General features: G+C 37.1%; 3 protein-coding genes across 3 annotated transcripts in view; 1 reads left to right on the plus strand and 2 right to left on the minus strand.

The window, feature by feature from the left end:
• The window catches only part of LOC134538696 (large neutral amino acids transporter small subunit 2), a 912,958-nt gene that overhangs the window by 779,884 nt on the left and 108,772 nt on the right, over positions 1–24,302 (minus strand). The gene's annotated exons all lie outside the window — the stretch shown is intronic.
• The window catches only part of LOC134538697 (protein amalgam-like), a 551,901-nt gene that overhangs the window by 482,104 nt on the left and 45,495 nt on the right, over positions 1–24,302 (plus strand). The window contains exon 5 of the mRNA XM_063380131.1: positions 9,493–9,643. Coding sequence (XP_063236201.1) covers positions 9,493–9,643 — 151 coding nt within the window. The remainder of the gene's footprint in view (positions 1–9,492; positions 9,644–24,302) is intronic.
• Positions 1,883–3,809, minus strand: LOC134538698 (putative nuclease HARBI1). The gene is made up of 4 exons (XM_063380133.1): positions 3,413–3,809; positions 2,980–3,266; positions 2,307–2,898; positions 1,883–2,204 (listed from the first exon to the last, which is right to left on the minus strand). Exons 1-4 carry the CDS (start codon positions 3,616–3,618, stop codon positions 2,195–2,197), a joined length of 1,095 nt encoding a protein of 364 aa, XP_063236203.1. The 5' UTR covers positions 3,619–3,809; the 3' UTR covers positions 1,883–2,194.

Consider the following 24,302-nt stretch of genomic DNA (forward strand, 5'->3'; position numbering starts at 1 on the left):
GAAAAGCATCTATAAGTTCGCTGAGGGCCGAAAAGTACTTTTGATTTCGGATTAAGTTTTTAAACTGTATTTTTAGAAGAGTTAAAATGGCTGAAACGCGTGTTTTCAGAGTACTTTTCAGGCGTAAAACAACCGGTACAGATTATTGAAAGCATCTAAGGGACTTGCATTGTACCATTATCTTCATTTTTCGGCCATATAATGTTACGGTCACCGCTCAAATTTCTCAGTAATCCTGTGACGACGAGAAGATTGCACGTCAGTTCAGAGCCTTGCACTTAGGGCCGGTTTCACCAGTCGAGTTGAAAATCCCGATGATGTTATCGAGATAAAAAGTTAATCTTCCATTTCTATCTCGATAAAGTTATATGTGTTTCACCACATATTATCTTTCTCTGAGAAAATCGAGATAAGTTTAACTCGATCTTCTGAAATTATCGCGATTTTCTGTTTGTAAACACCTTTCGTTATCAAAGTTTGGCTAGAAATTTCGTAGGCTACTATGGCGAGCCAAGGCTGTAATTTGTCAAAGAAGCAGAGAAATAAAAATACATCGCAGCAGGAGAAATACATTCTTTTAGATTTAGTAACTGAACATTTCAATATCATTGAAAATAAAAAAACAGATGGTGTTTCACAGCAACAAAAAATGAAGCAGTGGCAAATACTTGCAGATACTTTCAATTGTATGTCTGGAGAACATCACAGGACTGCAGAAAATTTAAAAGCGGTGTGGGAGAATCTCAAAAAGCACACGCGAAAGACTTCTGCTGATCAACGAGTTCAAGTATTAACTGGAACAGGTAATATATTTTTTGTCTGTATATCCTGGTACATTATATTTAGGTACAGCAATAAATATTGTATGCATTTTTATCCATAATGCAATTTTACGAATTGTAAACATGTGCAATAACAATTTTTTTAGTTACTTGAATTAATTGTAATATATTAAAGAGGTATCTTGGGTGGAGTTGGAATCAGAACTATAACCTTTGCACTGTCAAGAAGACACTTCGCACTATACCACCAGTGGATATGAAATATACACCACATAACTAAATTAATTCTGTATTTTTTCAGGTGGAGGTCCTTCAAAAACAGTTAGTAAGGATCCCATTTGTGAGAGAGTGCAGAGCCTAATCAAACCGACTATCGATGGTGCCAAGAATCCCTTCGATTCAGATTCAGATGCAATAATATTACCATTTGATGCATCAAATAGGCCTACTGATGAGGATGACAGCATTCAACTGGATGTCGGAGCAGAAGTGGATGTTTCTTTCGTGGAGACGGCAGAGACAGTTAGTAGGCCTACACTTTATTTTGAGAAAACCTAATGGATGTGTCACTGTGCATAGTTATGCTTATTAATCATGTATAGCTATAGCCTATGCACTGTGTTAACTTTATTTCTCTCACATAATGTTCAAATTTAATTTTTCCACAGGTAACTCTTCCAAATGGCGACTGGATGCATTATACTCCAGCCATGCTCAGCAGTCCTGTGTGTTCTGCCCTTCGACACTCCAATAACAACTCGGCTATCACAAACACAGTGCAGACCAATACTACTGATTCATGCAGTGCAAGTAGTGGGAAGGCAATGCCTCCTAGCAGTAGGGGAAATGCTTCAGTGCAATCTCCCTTTACTAGCAAGCGGCGACCAACCCCGGCCACCAAAGTGAAAGAAGTAAGTGCTGTCAATGCAGCAAAAATCGAACTAATTGAACTTGCAAAAAAACATGCAATCGAGGAAAAAGAAGTTATGAAAGAAATCTGGGAACTGCGGTTACAACAAGAACGAGAAAAAGTAAAGCAGGAAAAGCTGCAAACCGAACTTTTATCTTTACAAATCTTGAAAATAAAGAAAGAACTAGAACATTTGCAGTAATTTAATTGTTCTTATGTATTAAACATTTGCTCAACTATCATGACATAATTGTTATATATTACATGTATATTTACAAAGTGATATTCATTGTGCCTATTAACAAACAGTTTCAAGTACAAATGTTAAGAATTATATAAAAGATAATACATGTTCGCTTATGTCACATTATTTTGTATGATCTAAGCAGTTGTACAATGCAAATGTATTAAAATATTCCATACATCTTGCTATATGTAGTTATTTTCACCAGCAAATCTTCAAGTTGATGGCATCTCTGTGTGACATATAGATCAGTATGACCTACAACAAACTGAAAATACACAGAGTGATAAATAATCGTATCTTAAATAAGTATTACAACACACACACATATATAGGTATTTAATTATAGGTATATGTAAATTTCATTTACCTCCTGAAATAGTTTTCAATCAGTAAATGCCTGACACTGTCATATCTGGGCCTTCTGTTTGCATTTTCGTTGTTCTGCTGTACATTTCCTTCCTCAAGCAACTGTTGCCAAGGGAGGTGGAGATTGAGGTTAGGGTCGTCTGGAGGGAGTTCTTCCCCAGTTTGTCGCAGGATATTATGCAGCACCCCAGTCGCTACAATGATGGCAAACGAATGTTCTAATGACACTCTCAATCCTAAAGATAAGACTGGGAAACGTCGCTTCCAGCAACCGAATGTTCGCTCTACAGGATTTCTTGACCTAATTTGCGACTCATTAAATAGGTGTTCCTGTGGACTTCTGGGATTATCTAATGGAGGCATTAGATATGACCTACAAGCATAGCCCGCATCAACAAGTAGTACAGAATCACCATACTCCCCTCTCTCAAAACATGCCCTTCTGTTGCTATTGTTGAATATGGTACTATCATGTGAGGAACCAGGCCATCGTGCAACAATATCTGTAATTTCCAATTTTGTATTACAAATTACTTGCACATTCACAGAGAAGTAACCTTTTCTGTTACGGTAGAATTCTGCATTGTTTCCACCTGCAACAAACAGAAAACAAGCTTGTATGTGGATTGCAATGTTTAATAAAAAGGTAGCATAAAATCAGTGTTTAAACCAACCTGGTGACTGGATTTTTACATGAGTGCAATCCATAGCACCAATAGCCCTGGGAAATTTAGCAATTGCATAGAAATCCCTTTGTGCTAAATTCAGTTCTTCCATCGTCTCTGGGAATTTAATGAACTGCGGTCGAAGAGATGCAATTGCGGAGCTAACCCTATGTATTATTCGGTGAGCTGTGGGTTTACTAAAGCCAGCATAATCCCCAATGGTTAGCTGGTTACAGCCTGTAGCATAAAATCGAAGTGTAGCCAGCAGTTGGTTCATTGGCGACACTGACATATTCCTGTGAAAGACGAAAAAAGTATGTTGAAGGTTGTAATGTAATGTTCGTATAAATGAGTTTTATTTTACTTGTCTATGATTTCATATACATATTTATTATTCTACAGAAACAATTAACATTAGGAAATAATATTAATATAAACTTACTTTTCGGGAAACTGTAGTTGATTTTCTATAAGTTCCAAAACAAACATAGTCGACTGTTTTGAAAGGCGAAAATGTATTTTAAAGTCTTCTTCATCATACATTTCAAAATAATCGCTTCTATCTCGCATCCATCGTGGCCGACGAACAATGGCATCTTCTTCATCACTTTCATCTTCAAAAATCAAATTGTACATGCCTCGAGCCATTACAATTTTTAAAATCTCCTCTCGTCACTTCGTTTTACAATATTATCTCGATAATAAGACTTTAACCACGAAAATCGGTGGTTAAAATATTTTATCTCGATAACACTAAAAGATCGAGATATTCGGTGTGGTGAAACGGGATATTCAGTTAATCTGGATAATTCATTACTTTATCGAGATAATTTCGCTTGGTGAAACCGGCCCTTAGAGGCTATACGCGCTAGAAGCACCAGCGAGCGTCGCACTTATCATCCCGCCTCACTAACACAGATACGCCTCTGTGTCGGTGAGGCGGGATGATAAGCCTGACGCTCACCTGTATCTTCTCTGGACCGGCGCGCAGTCTTCTCGTCGTGCACAGAACAACCAAGAGATTTAAGAGGTATTCAAAACATCTTTATGTTAATTAATTAGCCATCGAAACGTTGAAATATAATCACAAACTCTCTGGTGAAACCATACTCTTAAAAATTTCCAGTTATATATTTTTTTCCCACGTGTGTTACATTAAAATATACTCTTAACCAAACATATTTTAAAAAGTTAAAAGTCCAAAAAATTAGCTGGGCTGACTTTTGAATTTTTTTAAAATTTATTTTACAAAAAAACAAACAAGCTAATAACTTTTCCAATGGTTTTCTGTTAAAATAAATAAATTCTAAAAAAAAAATGCACGCTTCCGTACAGCCACGCATACGTAACGTAAGGGGTGCTGGCCTGCAGAGCTTGGGCCAAGTAAACTCATTTACTTTACATTAGATGTCGGAGAAATGAAGATAAATATGTAATGAAAGATAATGGGTTGCTTTCAAGAGTCTTTACCTGGTGTTCCATGTAAAAAAAAATTATTCTGAAAATACTCGTTTTTTGTCCTTTTCGTTCTCCTGAAAAATACCCTTTAAAAACGAAGCACGGAAACAGAACTCCTCGTCATCCCTCAGAGCGCTCTTGAATGCTTTCCGCAAACTGACACCACTCGGATATCTTGAGAAGATTTGTAATTGCTTGGTTGCTTCAGAAGCTCTGTAAACTGTAGACGGTGTCCTTATGAGATCGCGTATATTTTTCCTCATAATATTTCGTACTTTTACAAATGATTTTAAAAAAATTATAAAACAGCATTTAAATGTTAATCAAAGGTTTTTATAATAAGTAAAAGTCCTAAATAAATGTTTTGTATGAACTTTACGGGAAAAGTCTTAGCGTGTACTGAAAGTATGAAATCATGTACTTTAAGAGTTTTGGATTAACCGTATGTAGCCTTCGTATTGAAACACTTAATTTGCAGTAAGTAAATAAAATTTTTTAAAAAATTAGGTTTTACTAAACTATAGAAACCTTAGTTGTTTTAGGGTTTTCTGAAAACATAAATTTTTATTGATTTATAATGATATACTAAAAATGAAGAGTTTTAAGCCGAATGTTGCATGCGTACAAACGGTTAATCCACACACACACACATATATGAATTCATTCTTTAAGATCACGCTGGGACTGACATAAAAATTGGCCTTTATGTACATAAACAAAATAATACTCCCTCCTTAATGGCCCACCTTGTCAGGGGTGTATTTGAACTAGCGCATTTTAACTGCTATAAGAGCAAGTTTGTGGACTGGCACGCGATTTTCTTGTCGTGCATGCAGCGACTAAGAATTTTGAGCTGTAACTATGACATTGTATGGCGGATAAATGGAGACAAAGGGCGTTAAACACAGCCTTGCCGTGCCTTTTTTTTAGCTGCACCTTCTTAATACAACACTCAGCCGTCAGATTCCGAAGACGACGAGTGCTGAGTGCAGTTATGTTCCAGGGTGGTGAAACTTCAACTGATACTATGAAATATTTAAACCTGTCGATATAAGAGCTGAAATAATGATTGAAAAAAAATTTTGAATATTTGGTGGGAACGATCTTGGACGGATAACTTTCCATTTGGATCATGGACTAAAACTAATGATTTATCAAAAACGGTGAGACGAAACAATTTATTCGTATTTTTAGTAACATGCCTACATACCTACAATATAGTTTTTGGTGCCTTTCATGTGCATGGTGTATGTAAAACAGTAACATAATCTGTACTTTGAATGAATGTATATACTTCCTAGATTAAAGTTTTTAGTTGCAAAGTCAACGTTCAGAAAAATTAGTTATATGCATTGTATCAATTTGTATCCCATCTTGTAATTGTTGTGATTTCATTAGTATATGATTTTAAGAATAAAATAAACTTAAAATGTATTCACCCTGATGAGGTCTGTGGAGATGTGTGTACACGATGGTGAAAGTGTGTCGGTCATGGCAAATGATGATGGTGAACGTGCGTGAAATTGTGTGTCGATGGGTGTTACGGTTTTGTCGAATGATGTAATGATGGTGAATGTTTGTTGAATACGTTTCGAAATGTGCTTTGATAAACATACTTTCAGTTTCCTTACGCGAGGCCAGCAGGAATAACGTGTGTGTCGTCTGACAGTAATGGGTAGAGACAGGAAAAATTCGCGAATTCATTTCGCGATAGGCTAAAATACAAATAGTTATTTTTCAGTGCTGCCTCTGCTATTGGCTCACAACTCACATGGATTACTCTGGGCCAATGAGAAACACCCAACCAAAGCTATATTGAATCACAGGCTGCTACGTTGGGACGTCTCACAAGACAGCAGCCAATGAGTGGGTAGCATTTGACCGAGTGTACGTAGAACTATGGAGTTCATCCTACAGGTCATTGAACCCGTGAATTTTTCCGGTCCCTAGTAATGGAGAGTGGAGGATATTTCAAAATAGCAGCTGTGACGACACTTGCCTAAACCAAGTCATTATAATACCACACTTGCCCCAACAGAATACATGGAATGAAGCAGAAGAAAATTATTAAAAATGTTGGTCTGGGAGCGGGGCGCTCGATTGTAATTGCTGTAATGGAATGCACAGAATTCTGGAGTGCTTAATACGTCTACTGCGGACCAGCCTCCCGACTAATCCCCTCCCTGACAAACCCCTGACTCACCCCATCCCTCATATCCACTCCCTATTTAATTAGCATATTGTATCCACATTTTACCGCCTGTTCCTGAACCGGCTATTTCCCACAACTCAAGAAATAAACTGAATATTAAAAAAAAATTGTGATTTTTTTTTAAGTATTATAGAAAACTTCAAAGCCAAAACATCACTGCTACATCGTACATGCTGCAAGCTATGGAACCTTTATACGGTTATAATTACCGAAAGAGGAAACATGTTCCTGGCTTTCATTTTCGTTGTGATCATCTGTTATTGCTTCATGCACATTGTTTTCGAGTTTAATTAAATTTATTTCCGTTTCGAAATGTTCAGATGACATCGCGCATCTTCAAAGAGTTTATGTTAGTCGTCCGTGAAATATCATAGCTGTAATAACTACCAGGTTTTTTTTTAGTGTCTAGACTGAACAAAAAAGTGATATGCAAATATTTCAAGAACATCGCTAACCACAAAAAAAACTTAATTTTCCAAAGCAGCTGTGAAGATAATGTTGAATAGACCTAAATGAATTCATATAACATCGAAACAGTACTGTTACGGACTACTTAACAACAACAAACTCCATCAACACACTCTATCAACCCGTTACGAACATTTTATTTATAGCTGTCAGCTAAAATATAACACCAATCATGAGTTTATTACATTTCTTAACTCGTATATTATAAAACCAATCGAAGGATTGTTTTTTTAATGCTGTAAAAACGTGATGTTAAAATTTTCTCTAAAAATCATATCTGTTTCATAAAAATTGAAAAAAAAAATTATGATTATGATATTTTAGTTGTTACTTTGAAGTATTTAATTTTTTACGGCAAATATGCACTGAGATAACTTTTATCTCTGTATAAATAAGAAAAGAAAAAATATTGTAATTAAAGTTATTTTACACGTAAGTTTGTTCAGATCGGACAGAAATAATATAAATTATGGATGTTTTAGTATGTATTTACTTCACTCTTTATATACCAGCTGGAAATGCGCCATATTTGGAGGTGCATTTTGTTTTTCTTGTGAAAGTTTCTATGTTTAGCAACAATACAAACAATTGCTAAGCGGTTTTTCACAATGCTCTTTACACATACATAATATTGTACAGTACAAATATTACTTTCGAGGCGTCTCCTTGTATTGTCTCGAGGCTTTGCTTTGTAATTTCCCAAGGCTTCTCCCTGAATTGTCTCGAGGCTTTGCTTTGTAATTTCCCAAGGCTTCTCCTTGTATTGTCACAAGGCTTTACTTTGTAATTTTCCCAAGGCTTTGCTTTGGATTTTTTTACAAGGCTTCGCCTTGTGCTTTTATAAAGTTTGACTTTGTACTTATATAAGGCTATCCCTTGCACTTTCATAAGACCTTGAAATTTCACAAGGCTTTGGCTTGGAATATCATTTGTCATCGCCATGGAATTTAACAAGATTTTAACCATATTTTTGAAGGCTTCACCTTCGAGTAAAACACATATATCCATGTTTAATTTTAAAAAAAATATATATTTCCTTGTTGGAGAATTTAACAAACCTTTTGAAACTGTCATGTATGAACATAGTAGATATATGTTAATACTATAAATATACCCATTTCTTTGGAAAATGTCTAATTGCAGACACAGAATTAAAAATTTGATATTGTTAAACTCAGTTAATCAACCAAATCAGCTTCCTAGATTTGTGGTGCCAAAATGTAGTCATATTTTGTGGTTCTTATAATGTTTAAAATAGTTATTAAAACATTCTTTATAAATTATATTACACACTCAAAAAAAATAAACATTTTTTTATTAATTTATATCTATCTAATAACCAGCAGATTCGCTCGTGCAATTTGACTGTATTGTTAATATCTTACCATTGAAAGAAAATTATGTGATAAATTCCAAACACTTTTACTAAAGAAATAAACACAATAAATTGTCACGAGCATAAAAGACTTTATTCATAACAAAACCATTTACAAATATTTTTAAAGAGGTTATGCATAATATTTATTATAATTCTTAGTATTAACAAGTATATGATTTAATAACTCCTTTTATTTGTGCGTTTGAGGATATATTTCACCTTGATGAAATCACATTTAACCCTTTTTCAATTCATGACGTAGGCAACATGTATATAAATAGCACTTTTCTGTAATGATACAATTTCTTTATAAGAAAACACTGTATGTTGGCCTTGTCTTCTGTGGTTGGCTGGGAATGCTTGCAGCAGCAACCTCTGTGATTGGCCCACAGCTGCAGCCAATCGGGAAAAACTCCCCTCTCAGGCGAGAGTAATAAGGGAAGCCTACAACTCACGTAGTTTCGGTTCCCTGCAAGAATTTCCGAAGATTTCCGAAGTTCTGCGTTTTGGTACTAACGCCACTTCAGCCGCTAAATCAGAAGTTTCCAATGAAAACAAGCATGTTGTGACTGACCTAACCTAACCTTATCGAGACACATTTTGACGTGCCATAACTTTTTTTTTTCACTCCGCCTCCTCTCTCAGCGTGCCATAATTTGTATCCATTGCACACGTGTGGCATACCACAATTTCTCTCTCTCGCACACATTCAGCGTACCATAATTTCCAAACGTATTTCCATTTTTGAGAGAAATCCGAAGTTGCACGAACGTGGTAGGGAACCGAAACTACGTGAGTTGTAGGCTTCCCGAGTAGTAAAGGGCAGAAGAACTTGCAGTAACCTCAGGTGGTAACTCCACCCCGATTACGGCGACTGCATGTTCGACCGAGTCGGAAGCGATGCATTCGCCTTGGACGTGGCTACAACCCAGAAGCCGAGCTGCTCCGAGTTCTGGAAAAGACTCGGCTCACGTTCATTTCTCTCTCTCTGTTCCGTCTGCCGCAGGACAACCTTCTGCCGAGCGGCGACCAGTCGGTGGAGGGGTTCTCCATCACGCTGGAGAAGGTGGACAGGCACCAGGCAGGGGTGTACCAGTGCACGGCCAACAACGGCGTGGGCGAGCCGGTCACCGTGGACATGCAGCTTGACATCCTGTGTGAGTTGGAACCCGAGCCCTAAGCAGCTGGACATCCTGTGTGAGTTGGAACCCGAACCCTAAGCAGCTGGACATCCTGTGTGAGTTGGAACCCGAACCCTAAGCAGCTGGACATCCTGTGTGAGTTGGAACCCGAACCCTAAGCAGCTGGACATCCTGTGTGAGTTGGAACCCGAACCCTAAGCAGCTGGACATCCTGTGTGAGTTGGAACCCGAACCCTAAGCAGCTGGACATCCTGTGTGAGTTGGAACCCGAACCCTAAGCAGCTGGACATCCTGTGTGAGTTGGAACCCGAACCCTAAGCAGCTGGACATCCTGTGTGAGTTGGAACCCGAACCCTAAGTAGCTGGACATCCTGTGTGAGCACGACTCCCATCGGCGCTTGTTTTCATACGAGGATCAACCTCCTGTCCCCTCCCCCACCATCCTCCAAACACCAACCCCCTGTTACGAAGTGAAACTTCTTCAAAGCCGGTACACAGTATTAGTTTGTTTGACGTGACAACGTCTAATAAATCGATGAACGCCGGCTGCGCGCACGAAAAAGTGTCCCATCACGCACATTGTTCCGTTACGCTCATTGTTCCGTTACGCTGTCGGCGAGTGCAGTAACAATAGGTTATGTTACAATCGACTAAAAAATTATGGTGATTCATATAATTGATGAGATAGATATTTGATTAGAGTTTATTTACATGAAAACTTGTTCATAATTATATTTAAACTTTATAGCTAAACGCCAGTTTTTAAAATTTATTACAAGTCATCTACGCGTGAACTGTTTCGTCGATTGTTTATATAGTGAAGTGAAAAAATGTGGTTTTCATTGCTTATTACAACAACAATTTCGGCAATAAATGTAGAAGGGGCAAGTGGATGAAGGTGTTATTTTATAAAACTATTGTTTTGAGAAAAAGGCTCCGAAAGTAATTTGTTTGCTACTTGCTTATGTGTACATGGCACCTTTATCAACTCGTAACTATGTTATTTTTGAAGTTAGAGGGGTGTCTTTACCATTACATAGAATGCATCATAACACCTTCATCCCTGCACTTAGCGCAATTTTTCAAAAAATGTAACATAACACCTTTATCCACTTTCCCCTATTCTTGCATTTTAAAAATCTGATTACTAGTATAATTTCAAGTAATTATTATTTTATTATTAAAATAAAACTGATTCAATTTTATTCATAAAAGTATGCTATTATTTCATCAATGTTTTGTTTTGACGTTGTCACGTTAAACTATCGTCCGTAAACCGACTTTACAGACAACCAATTTTTCTTGTAAATGAAAGATTTTTTTTCGTGTAAAATTACACATACTTGTCAAGTTTCTAATTTACACTAAAATAACTGTATAACTACAAAATAGTTTTCGCAGTAATATTGGGGTTCGGATTCTCACCCAGCATAGTAAAACTAAATAAAGTCAAAATTATTGTACATTATGCTAGATTTATTATGGTTGAAAAAAAATTTCCTCAAATAAAACTCCAAGTGAAATATAAGATTACGCACCAATTGTTGTAAGAAATAGTATTATCTCGAAAAACTATTTAGCATAAATCCCAAAATCACCATTGCCATGTGTTGTACAAATTTACCATATCTTTCTTGTAGCATTGCAGACTGTTTCTTGGCAACTGGTTTCCAAAAGGGATTTTTGTACAAGTACAGACTTATTTTTCTGTGTAGGGAAGCGATTACGCCGCCAGAAAGTTACAAAAGTGACAAATTTCAGAGGACAAGGAAAATGCATCAACCAGAATGATTGTGGTGTTCGGGGGGGGGGGGGGGGAGGTTGAGTTTCTCGAAGTTCTTTGCTTTGTAGTACACTATTATATTTGTGTGCATTCTTGCGCATTTTGTTCCGCCTTTATCCGTGAAGTTTCACTTCAAACGCGCTTGGCGGTCTCGCATCCATTTATCAGTTTTTATCGACTTCGCTGATTACAACTACGTAATCAGAAGAATAATAGACTCAACATTTCTGTTCCAAGGAAAACTGGAAGAAAAGAATCTCCCTTGGGCAGTAGTAAGAAACCACCACCCAGAATTTGCTTGGGAGTGACTTCAGGAAGTATTGGAATCCTGTAGTCAGACATGCTGGACCATGGGATCCGAAACAAGGGTACTCAGGCTTTGCCTTGACTCTGGTCCAGTTCGCTCGGGCCACGGCGGATCACAGGTTCTCACGATGGGAAGTGTACGTCATGTCGCGTCAAGCTCGTGACTTGCGCGCCATGTCCCAACTATTAGCCAAACACCATGTCTATTAATTCACAACGAAAATCTATCATCCATTTCATGTTTTGGCAATACAAATTTCAAAAGATAATTTACTAAGTGTAAATGTAATGTACGTGAAGCTGACGCGCAAGTTATAATATTAATTACCAACACTTGCGCAACTGTATTTTCGTCCACCATATTACACTTAGTAAATTTCCGTTGGAAATATTAGTGAAGCAACAAAAATGCGAGAGTGGTATAGTGTTAATTTTACAGAAATAGTCCTTAACAGACAGTTATGACAATATAATTAACGAAAAACTCTACATGACGCGTGAAACTCAGCCTTATCGACAGTCGCGAGCGTGATGACACACTGCTAATTTTTTTTTTGTAAATGGAACAGAAAAATTCGTTTAAAATAATATATATTTATAAATATGTACATTTATACGAAAAAAACCGTATCACAACGAAAAAAAAATGTTTGCAGTAACAATTGGTCAATTTCTCACCCGGGAATTTATGGTTTCTGTTTTCCCTTTACCTCCAATAGTTAAAGTTGTAAACCGTTCCCCAAATAGATATTTTTTTCAGTTTTAACTGCGCACATAACAAGCATTATACGTCTGAATGAAGTCAAATTATTGAAACTTCGATTACATTTTGAGGCCATTTGTGGTGGCCTCAGTCGTCTTGATTTTTACTATAACTTTTATTGTGCGTAAACGTTGTTTTAAGATGAGTAAATTGTTTTATAATATTATTTATAGTATTATACTAGTTAATGGTGTATGTAAATTATTTATTTGTTGTTTTGTTGTACGTTTATTATCCTTATTCGGTAGTGGCAACCGCTAGATTTAACCAGAACGATCGAGCGGAGTCAGGGGTGGCAGGACAGGAGGGGGGGTGACGTCACCTGACGAGAGAGGGGAGGCGCCGGCCAGCTGTTTTTGACGTTCGGACAGACTGTATGTGTTGAGCGCGGGCCGCGGAACTATGCGGGAGAGACGAGAATTGGCTTTTCAGCGATGAGCTACGAGTGCGACGTTACGTGATTACGTGATGACGGTAATGCCATACACCCTCGGCGAAGTAACACCAGGCGTGGTGTATGAAAATGCGATATCGTGGGCCTAGTGCACTGGTCATCAATGTAGCGCGATGCTACAGGCGCTACAAGGTGAGCGGGGTTTACATCCGACCCCGGCGCACACCGACTACAGAGGTATGCCTCTAGAACAAGTAAGTGCAAGAACTGGATTTGTAACTTTTGACTCCGCTGGTTTGACTTGCGGGCAACGTGTTTAAAACAGAGTGCGGCGATGGAAATTACTGGTAGAACTATCTAGACGTCACTATTTCGTTTTTTCACCCTCCCCTCCTCGGTAGTAGACTTTATGGGACTTTGGTTTATTTTAAGTATAGTGTAAGAGTGTTTGTATGTGAATGTGACCGATGTACATGAAATTTAATTATAGCAATTGAAATGGTATCACGAATTGGATTTATAGGTTGCTTTCCTTTTTTACCGTACTTAATGCTGGTCATTCTATTTCTGGTAATTCATTATATATATGTTAACTATCACAATAAGTTTAGCAGGGCTGTCGGTCAATTTAGTACGTTAATGATTGCTTTTGCGCACTGGTCAAATTTTAAGCCAGTCCATGCGCGTCTATTTAAGTTAATTTTACGACACTTTCATTTTCAATATGTCAATAGAGACGCGTATACGGGACTGGCGTGGCGGGTGCGGGCGTGTGCAACTACCCCGGTATAAGGGGGGTTGGCAACAATTTCCAATTGGTTAAATGAAACATCAATATTTTAATGTAAAATTGTGCGACAAATTTCCGTATGAAATACTTAGTATTATCTCCAAAAAAACATATTTCATACATGCAAAAAATAACCATAGCAAGGGCCTTTGTGTTGTATAAAGTTACAATAAATTTACAGTAGTATTAAAGACTATTTCTTGGCAACTGGTTTCCAAAGGAATCCTTACTAATATTATAAATGCGAAAGTAACTCTGTCTGTCTGTTTGTTACCTTTTCCCGGCTGAACGGCTGAACGGATCGTAATGAAATTTGGCAAGGAGATAGATTATATCCTGGGGATGGACATAGGCTATCTTTTGTCTAAAAATAAATAAATTTTAAACGGGTTAAAAAAATATATCTTAATTTTATGTAACGTGTGTCATAGATATACAAACTGTTAGTGTCATTCCTCTATGTCTGCCGAGCAATTTAGCTTTCAAGCCATTACGTTACGTTTTGCTATTGTAAAGAACTAAGTAGAGAGTAAGAAAAAAAAAATATCTTGACAGTTTGTAGTGTCGCCATATTTGTTTCAATTTTCAATACCGTTTTTGTATATTACAATTTAAATTATTTTTTTTACAGTACCTACTTATAACTTATTTGCAAGGAGTTTGGTTTAGTGCTTATAATTTATCTGCTGAGCGTCAAGAGTCTTAGGGCTACTGAGACCGAAGACCAGAAATATTTATCAATTATGTAATATATTGTTGAAAAATTTGAATTTTACTATTTCAGGTAGGTCGGTTTTTTTTATTAATTAGAATAGTTACGTGTAATTGCCATCTTCCTTTATTTTATATTAAACATTATGTTTGGTTGAGTGTGAGGTAATTTTATTTATGTATGTTTTAATTTCATTTATTTTCATATATATATATATATATATATATATATTTATACTTACCTACCTACTTCTATTAAATTTCAGGTGGATGTTAACATTGTCATTCCAGTTGAATAAATTTTTTTGACAAATTATTGTTATTTATACTTTTTGTTTCATTTTGGACTATGTTTTTTTTTTACTTAATTCAAAGATTTGTGGTGTGTACAGGGAGAGATATCTCTATTAATTTCTATACTCCTTTGGATAAGCGGAATATGGCCACCACAGTTTTACATATAAACAAATCCTACAAATGTTTTAAACATTATGACAAATAAAAAATAGTTTCACAAACATCCTTAGTTTTTTTTGGTGTGTATAGTTTGAAGTTTAATATTATGTATGTACGTAAATTCTTAAACATAGAGTTATTTATTAATTTATTTAGAAAATTATTCATAGGTAGGTAATAAGTTTTCCTTTATATCTCTTTCGATTTGGAGTGTTTCCGAGCCATTCGGGGTCCTCAACATCACCCCCCCCCCCCCCCCGGTGGTTAAAGCCCCTAAATTTCGAAAGTTTAAAATTTTTAAAAAATCTTTCTCTTTCGATTTTAAGCGTTTTCGAGCCATTCAGGGTCCTAGAACCCCCCGCCCCCCTCTGGGAAAAAGCCCCAAAATTTCGATAATTTTAGGAATTTTAAATATCTATTCTTTCGAGATGGAGTGTTCCGAAACATTCGAGGTCCTGAACATCCACCCCCCCTCCCTTTTCACATAAGTGAAAGCCACAAAATTTCGAAAATTTGGAAAAAAAAGGAGAAAATTGTATTAAAATTAAGTCATTACGAACTTAAGTGTCCGGGGCATGGTTGAACTTTTACCCGAAGTCGACTTCGCACCCAATTTTGGGGGGGGAATGCAAAACTCCAAAATTACGAAAAATGTCAAACATTTCTTAAATTTAAGTATACTTTTTTACTATTTGGAGTGTTTCTGAGCCATTCGGGGTCCTCAAACTACCCTCCCCCCACAAGGAGTCAAAGACCCAATAATAAAAAAATTTCCCAAACTTTCGAAAACCTATTCTCTTTCGGTTTGGAGTGTTTACGAGCCATTCGGGGTCTTCAACATCACCCCCCCCCCCCCCCCCCTTCTCTGGGAAAAAGCCCCAAAATTTCGATAATTTTAGGAATTTTAAATATCTATTCTTTCGAGATGGAGTGTTCCGAACCATTCGAGGTCCTGAACCTCCACCCCCCCTTCCCTTTTCTCAAAAGTGAAAGCCACAAAATTGCGAAAAATTGGAGGAAATTGTATTAAAATTAAGTCATTACTAACTAAAGTGTCCGGGGGATGGCGGAACGTTTACCCAAAGACGTGTTCTCCAACAAATTTGTGGTAAGGGGATTGGGGGAATGCAAAACCCCAAAATTTCGAAAAATTTCTTAACTTTAAGAATACTTTCTTTACTATTTGGAGTGTTTCCGAGCCATTCGGGGTCCTCAAACTACCCTCCCCCCACAAGGAGTCAAAGACCCAATAATTAAAAAAATTCCCAAAATTTCCAAAAACCTATTCTTTTTCGATTTAGAGTGTTTACGAGCCATTCGGGGTCCTCAACATCACCCCCCCCCCCCCCCCCCCCCCCCCCCCTCAGAGTTCAAAACCCCAAAATTTAAAAAATTTCAAATATCATTCTTTCGATTTTTATTGTTTCCCAGCCATTTAGGGTCCTCAAAATCACCCCTCCCCCTCTGGGGACAAAGCCCCAAAATTTCGACAATTTCAGGAATTTCAAATATCATTTCTTTCGAGATGGAGTGTTCCAAACCTTTCGTGGTCCTGAACATCCACTTTCCGCAAAAGTGAAAGCCCCAAAATTTCGAAATATAAGAATATATATAATTGGATTTTGGTATGTATGACGTCGATAAACTCTTACACCGTTTGACCGATCGCCATGAAAGTTGGCACATCGAAGTGTTTTTATCATCCATTTTTTTGTAACTCACCACTAGAAGGCGCTGTAGCGCATCAACTTCTAAACCTTTCAACCGATCGCCATGGGTAAACAGAAAATCATAGGTCACAGATACACAAACAGTAATTATGTGTCATTTCTTAATGTCCAAAACACTAGACATATCGCTATCCATTTTGCTGTAACTCGCGGACAATATATCACCCGGTGTTCAGCCCGGGCAAAGCCGGGTACTGCAGCTAGTCATTGATATAAGTACAGAATTATTTTTTTTTCTGGGTAGTCGAATTAGCACCGAGTTTTTGCTTCCTCGTGGTTCGGAACCGACTGTTATGTTGGAGGTGCCGACACCTTAAAGGTAGGCGCTCAGTGGTTCTCGACGCACGCTATCCACGAATCGCACATTTGGGATCTGAGAATGCTTTTGTAAAAACATACAATGCTGGACCGCATCTGATTTTTGACGTCACAACGTCTAATAAATCGATGAACGCCGGCTGCACGCACAAAAAAGTATCCAGTTACGCACATTGTTCCGCTACGATGTGTCCCGTTACGCTCATTGTTCCGTTACGCTGTGTCCCGTTACGCTCATTGTTCCGCTACGCTGTGTTCCGTTACGCTGTCAGCGAGTGCAGCAATAATAGGTTATGTTACAATTGACTAAAAAATTATGGTGATTCATATAATTGATGATAGATATTTGATTACAGTTTATTTATATGAAAACTTGTTCATAATTATATTTAAACTTTATAGCTAAACGCCAGTTTTTAAATTAATTACAAGTCATCTACACGTGAACTGTTTCGTCGACTGTTTATAAAGTGAAGTGAAAAGTTAATGTGGTTTAAATTGCTTATTACAACAAAAATTTCGGCAATAAAGGTTAATTATTCTTGCACTTTAAAAATCTGATTACTAGTATAATTACAAGTATTTTTTCTTTTATTATTAAAATAAAAATGATTCAATTTTATTCATAAAAGTATGCAATCATTTCATCAATGTATTGTTATGACGTTGTCACGTTAAACTATTGTCCGTAAACTGACTTTACAGACAACCAATTTTTTATACAGAATCTCCCACAACTCGACGTCAAGCTGAGAACAGTTGATAGGCCAATTAAGTACTGTTGTGAATCAGAAAAAATTTAAAAAGTGGCAAAGTTTGAGTTAGGACATTTTTTTAAATTTCATAATTCCCGTCTGCACCCAAATTATTGGGTACTGTGACAACAAATTAAAAAAAAACAATCATGAATAAGCTAGTTTTGAAAACAGCTGAAATAAAATCAATTATGGTATACTTTTCAAAAAACAATTATCCTTCGAACAACTTACACAGCAAAAAAAAAAAACTTTGACGAGGTATCTTTGACTATTCATATTCTAAAAAAATTACTATGCATTAAAATTATGGTTAATTTATGTAAATTAGTAGTATAGGATAGCCGGAACTGGGACTGGGTTCTGGGTGTGGAGCCGGAGCCGGTATCCGCCATGTTGAATTCTGACGTCACGGCGGCCATCTTGGATGAGCGTAATGGGACAAGTAGGACATTGACCTTGGACCCTCAAAAGTTGCCAAAATTTGGCAAAAATTTCCCAAAATTCCTCAAAAATCGCCAAAATTTCCATTTCTGTGAAAAAAATTCCGCCAAAAAATCTCAAAAAATTCCCCAATTCAAAAATTAGGATTTCGAAAATCCTCAAAAATCGTTTTGCCCTAAAAAGAACTTAAATTACTAAAAACGGCTTAAGCATTCATGTCTAAAGCCTCCGGTAAGCCATTTATAGGAATAAGGATACCAACACCGCCATCTTGGATTATGTCGTCACCGTTGCAATTTCCGTTACGGCCGCCATCTTTAACTTTTTTTATTTATTATCCGATTTTAATGAAAAAAATTTAAAAACTTATAAAAAATTAAATAATAAAATTTTTAATAAAAATATAAAAAAAACTACATTTACGACATGGAGCTCGGAGTACTCGGTTCGAACCCGACGAGTGCAAAAAAATAAAAAAGGCGACCGATCCTTCCCCCCGTGGTGATTGTAGGCAGACTGGCCCCCACCACTTTGTTAATAGCATATACATTATCCGGCAGTATGACATCACGTCCGCCATCTTGTCCTCGTCTGCTGGAAGCCATCATCATGTTATCGTCTGCTAGAGTGCGCAGACACCATGTTAGTTTAACTCGTACCCGCTAGAGTGCAGTAATCATTTATTATTACTGTGACACCCGCCATCTTGTCATTTGGCCGCCATCTTGAAAATCCGTAATTTTTTAGCTAGAAATTCGGGAAACATTTCAAAATCATCAAAAAATTAATCCATCAAATTTTTTCGTTACTACAGCCATCTTGAAAACCCGTAATTTCAATGCTAGAGATGCGGGAAAAAGTTCAAAATTCATTAAATAAATTTGTAATCTATATAATAATTGATTAGATCGACTAAGGGCCTTGGTTTGATCCTTGGGTGATACAAAACAACTTTAATTTTTATGTAAAAATACCTAAAAAATGACAGGTTCGAGAAATAAAACATCGTAAGTTATTTTAAAAAAACAACATTTTATTGCATAATTTCTATTCTACTACAGGAACACTTGTGAAAGCCAGCAATCTTTTAAACATTTAGTTCCGCATCGGTGTGAAATGACTAATTCTTAGCTCCAATCGGTTTATACTAGAAAGAGACCAACCGGAACCTTTACTGACATAGTCCTCCTCTTCTTGACAGAGTTTCTTGATACCATGTTTAACAGTTTGCTTCACATCGTCAGAACTGTAAATTACTGCAGCCGAAGTCTTGAAAGCACATTTCTTCACTTTGTCATTGAATGGATACGGCTTTCCCTATATACAGTTCAACCACAAGTTATATTTCAAACGTCCGTTTGTTGCTACGTCATCAGTAAGCTGATTGATTATGTCCTCTCTGATATCAAGAAAATTACAAATGTCTTTCGACTCACCTAACGTATTTAAATAATAGTAGTCTTTCAATGTTTACGAAATGCAGACTGTGCCAAGCAAAAGCCATTATCTTTCACTTGTAATGCTCCGAACACAGTCTTAGGTTTATTTTCCTGTTCAGACGTCATAGCAATCGGTTGCTGCACAACGCCTTTTTTGCTTGTACGCTCACGAGTCACCAATCTAAACCGAGGAGTCGAACTTTCTGCAGGTAGTTCAGCAGTAGGCGCACAGACTTCACCTTTACATTTTTTCGCATGATGTCGCAAACTGTAAATTCGAGTAAACCATTTAAGGCACTCATCACAGCGAAACTTCATGCGAGAAGGATTCTTCATGCATTAACTCCTCTCATGTCTTCGTGCATCATGGGAAAATGCGAACGACGTATCACAGTAGCTGCAAGGATACCGTGGTGATGAAGTCGAGCCTTTCAGACCTGTTCCAGATACTGGCGTTGCAACAGTAGTACAATTTCCAGGCATACTCTTATTAACATCAATGCATCGTTGCTTTATAGAAACCTTTACTTTCTGCCGCACAGCAGCGCCTTTACATGTCTTCAAGTGCGTTTTCATATTATCTTTTCTGGAAAACTGCTTATGACACTTCTCACAACCAATCATGTTGCGAGGAGGATTCTTAGCACATTCTCTCTTCTCGTGTCGACGAGCATTGCTGCTGTTTGAGAAAATCTTGTCGCAGTAACGACATCGATGTTCGTTAATTGTTGTCGATTCGCCATCCATTGAAGTCTCTATCGAGGGCGAAACAGCGTTCGGCGAGGTTTCCTGTACTACCGACATTAAAGTCTCTTCTGCTGGTGTTATCTCGACTGTTGAAGTCTCCTCCAGTGTTGACGTCGACGTTGCTAACGGTAACTGTTCCACCATCGTCGTCGCTGACGTCATGGTTCCCGTAGTCGATGGTACAACCTCCATCGAGTTCGACGTTAAAGACGGTAAAGATGCCATCTAGGTCTCAAAGCAGCTAATTAACACGAATTATGCACCAAAAGAAACAAACTAGGCGATCCTTACACCACCGACGTCAGTAACAAACTGAGTGACCTGCTGTCTAGGACTCGCTTATATACATGCACCGTATGGAATAATACGCTAGTCAAATCAAGAATCATTTACGATAAAACTAGAGTCAAATCTACATTTAAAAAAGAGGATCATATGACCGATAAAAATTCGATGAGTTATGGTAGGTTCTCGTCTCATTAATTCGATCTCTCCAATATACGCTAGGCTCCAAGAGCTACAATTCGCGTCATCAGATCCATCTACATTTTGCTCCTATGCTTCAATTGACCATCAGCTTCAAGTGCTCCAACAGCTCCATCAGCTCCAACACCTAATGTACGCAATGTACGCGCAATACATACAATTTACGCGCAATAAATGTAATGATCACACAGTAAACACAGGAAACGGAACGTACACACAGTACACACACAGGAAACGGAACGTACAGACAGGAAACGGAACGTACACACAGGAAACGGAACGTACATACAGTACACACAGGAAACGGAACGTACACACAGTACACACAGGAAACGGAACGAACACGTAATGTTCTCGCAATTGACGCACAGTACACGCAAAGTACATGCAACGTACGCCAAGTACACGCAATGTATGCAATATACGCAAAGTACACACAATGACTACACTTCGTTTGCGCAGTATAAGCATTTAATGAGAACGAAGCACGTTTGGACGGAAATTCTATAAAACGAAAGCTCATTTAACGAAAAGGAGGCACATTCTCTCTCGTTCATTCAACTCGGTAGGATGCGATCGTCAATGATAAGTTAGGTTATAATGTCTCCAACAGTCTATGAATCCAACAGTTTTTATTTCCATTAGTCATTGGCTCCAATAGACATTGGCTCCATCAGTCGTTGACTCCAACAGTCTTTTGACTCCAACAGTCTTTTGGCTCCAACAGCCATTGGCTCCAACGGCCTTTTGCTTCATCAGCACCAATGATATTTGACTAGAATGCTGCGAGTCTAAGAGACTATGCGGCTTCAATTCTACGAGTCTACGAAGCTCCAACTACTCCAGCAGCTTTATGTTATAAGATTACAAGACTACTTGTTTACGTAGCTACAAGTCAGCATAGCTACTTGGCTACGTAGCTACAAGTATACGAGGCTCCAAGACATCATGACTACGCGACTACGACCCATGAGGTTACGAGACTACGTGACTACGATTCTTCGAGTTTACGAGACTGCAAGGCTATAGAGCTACGAAGCTTCTAGAACATAAGTTTACGAGACTGCGAGGATACAGGACTACAAGTCTACACGAGTACTTGACTACGAAGCTACAAGTCTACATGGCTCCAATTGCGACATCCGTCTTCGGCTGAATTTTCTCTTTAGCTCCAACTGCTCCATCAGCATTATGTTATAGGATTTCATGGCTACTTTGTTACGTAACTACAAGGGTACGAGGTTCCCATGCATCATGTCTACGAATCATCCAGAACACAAGGTTACGAGACTACATGGCTCTAACTGATTACAATAGCACCATTCAGTGGTGAGAGTTAATTTATCTCATGCAAAATAACCTGTTTAAGGTAGTGTCGATTATTGTCAACATATGACACCACATGTTGCGAACAGGTAAATATCATTTAGTTATTTTATGTGGGATGCGGGATGCTCACTAACGATCGCAAAAGAAGGAAGGCTTCGCTAGGCACCAAGGAGAAGGAAGTTCGTCTTATATGTTAGTGATTCACAGATGTCTCTTGTCATATTATTTGACTGAGTAATGGTTGTTTTGTTTTTTTCATTCCACCTGATAAAAAAAAATATTGTGTCGAATTATTAGCAGAATTTCACTAATTAAATGTTACTCTGAATAAAATGACTCTAAGTAAATATCCTTCATGCAGAGATCGATTTCTCACAAATAAACAAGAGCACTCGGAGAAACCATCAGATGTCTAGCCAGGAATAATGAGAAGCACTTGGAGAAAGCCATCAGATGTCTAACCAGGAATAATCAGAAGCACTTGGAGAAAACCATCAAATTATGAACAAGAATAATCAGGAGCACACGGGGGGAAAACGTAATGACAAGAATAATCGGGAGCACACGATCACATCCAAAATTAAGACGAATAGTTTTAAAAAAATGTGTATGTAGTTTCAAATTTCTACAAATTTAATATTATATAAAAAAGTAATTATGCTGAACTTTTACATCACCAACGTAAATAATTCGTCACGTAAAAAAAAATCACATTCCTATGTTTATACTCAACCATAGAGGCAGTGAAGCACAAAATTTCCGTATCTGAGAAGACAATTAAACTTTATTCATTTAAATCGGCCGGTCCGAAAAACGCATCTAATTACGGCAAACGAGACGGTGCAGTCACATTTCAACTGTTCTCGGAGTGTTATTTATGCCCACTAGTAATGAAGGCGCGATAGCCCGCTACAAACAAACAATGAATAAGCGGTCAGCGGTGGCTAATCAAGCCGAGCCTTCCCTCATCGTGACTCGTAATTAACGTTATCAGCCTTTATTACGGTTGTAATTAATAGCGAGTGCGCTATCCCATTCTGCGATTTGAGTTTGAACCCGATTTAGCCTTGCTTCACGTCCTGGTAGTGGCTCATTATATTTAAAGTAGTTGAAAATTGGACTCATTTTAATATAGCCTATTAATGCTCCGTAATTTTTTTTGTAAGTGGAACATAAATATCCATCTAAAATTACATATATTTTTAATTTTTTTATTTACATGAATAAAAATGTATCACTACAAAATAGTGTTCGCAGTAATACTGGGTTCGGATTGTTAACCGGGCGCTTATGTTTTGTGTTGTACCAGTACCTCCAAACGTTAAAGTTATTTGTAAACCGTTTCCTGAATAGTTTCTCAGCATTAACTGTGCTAACGAATAGGCACAATAAAAAATACAGTAAAATTTTTTGAATATTAGTTTATCTTTTCCATAATTTAAAAAAATATATATATATACTTGAATGAAACAAAACTTTAAATATAAATTTATCCCCCAATTTTTTTTTAAAGAAATGCTCATTTGTATCTATAATACGTATTTCATGTATGCAAAAATAACCATAGCCATGCATTGAACAATATTAAAAAAGAATTCTTGTAGTAATACAACCTTCTTCTTGGCTACTGGTTTACAAAGATATCTATAATGTAAGTAGGCCTACTGTAATTTTATTATGTGCAAGAATTTGCAGTGGTTCGTAACGGTGATTATCTACACATTTATTTTCATATTCTCATTAATGTTATTAAAATTTCTCTTACACCTTTATCTTAACTTCTAAATACAAGATTATGTACTTTGGTAAAATCTTTAAATTAAAAAAATATTGTTAAATAAACCTTGGAGGAACGTAAAAAATTACTCCTATTTCGTGAAAGAAAATTGTACACAAATTAATTTTTGTGCTAAAATGTTTTAACACGGTAAAAACGTTGGAAGTTGGAAGGTTATGGCATCACAGAAAACGTCACTTCTACAGTCATATTTATTTGACAAGTTGGATGAATTGAATTTCCAACAAATATTTTGTATATAGGACGGGTTCTACAATATATTTTTATTTTTATTTTTATTTAGGATGCGATTAGCCAGTTAATATTGTGCCTAGCGAAATCGGAAATGACTTAATTTTCCGTCACAACGAATCCTTAAAATGGCCAAGAACATAGAGGTGATTAAAAATGTTATAAAAGGCGTAATACCTTAAATTATGTTAGTG

The sequence above is a fragment of the Bacillus rossius genome, chromosome 14 (assembly GCF_032445375.1).
Source record: "Bacillus rossius redtenbacheri isolate Brsri chromosome 14, Brsri_v3, whole genome shotgun sequence".
NCBI lineage: Eukaryota > Metazoa > Arthropoda > Insecta > Phasmatodea > Bacillidae > Bacillus > Bacillus rossius.

Bases quoted from the DNA above. Each gene is read 5' to 3' on its own strand.
- LOC134538698 (XM_063380133.1), bottom strand. From the start codon at position 3,618: ATGGCTCGAGGCATGTACAATTTGATTTTTGAAGATGAAAGTGATGAA. The intron at 3,267-3,412 runs GTAAGTTTATAT...CGTCTTTCACAG, and splicing joins CAACTACAGTTTCCCGAAAA to GAATATGTCAGTGTCGCCAA. The intron at 2,899-2,979 runs GTTGGTTTAAAC...TGTTTGTTGCAG, and splicing joins TGTAAAAATCCAGTCACCAG to GTGGAAACAATGCAGAATTC.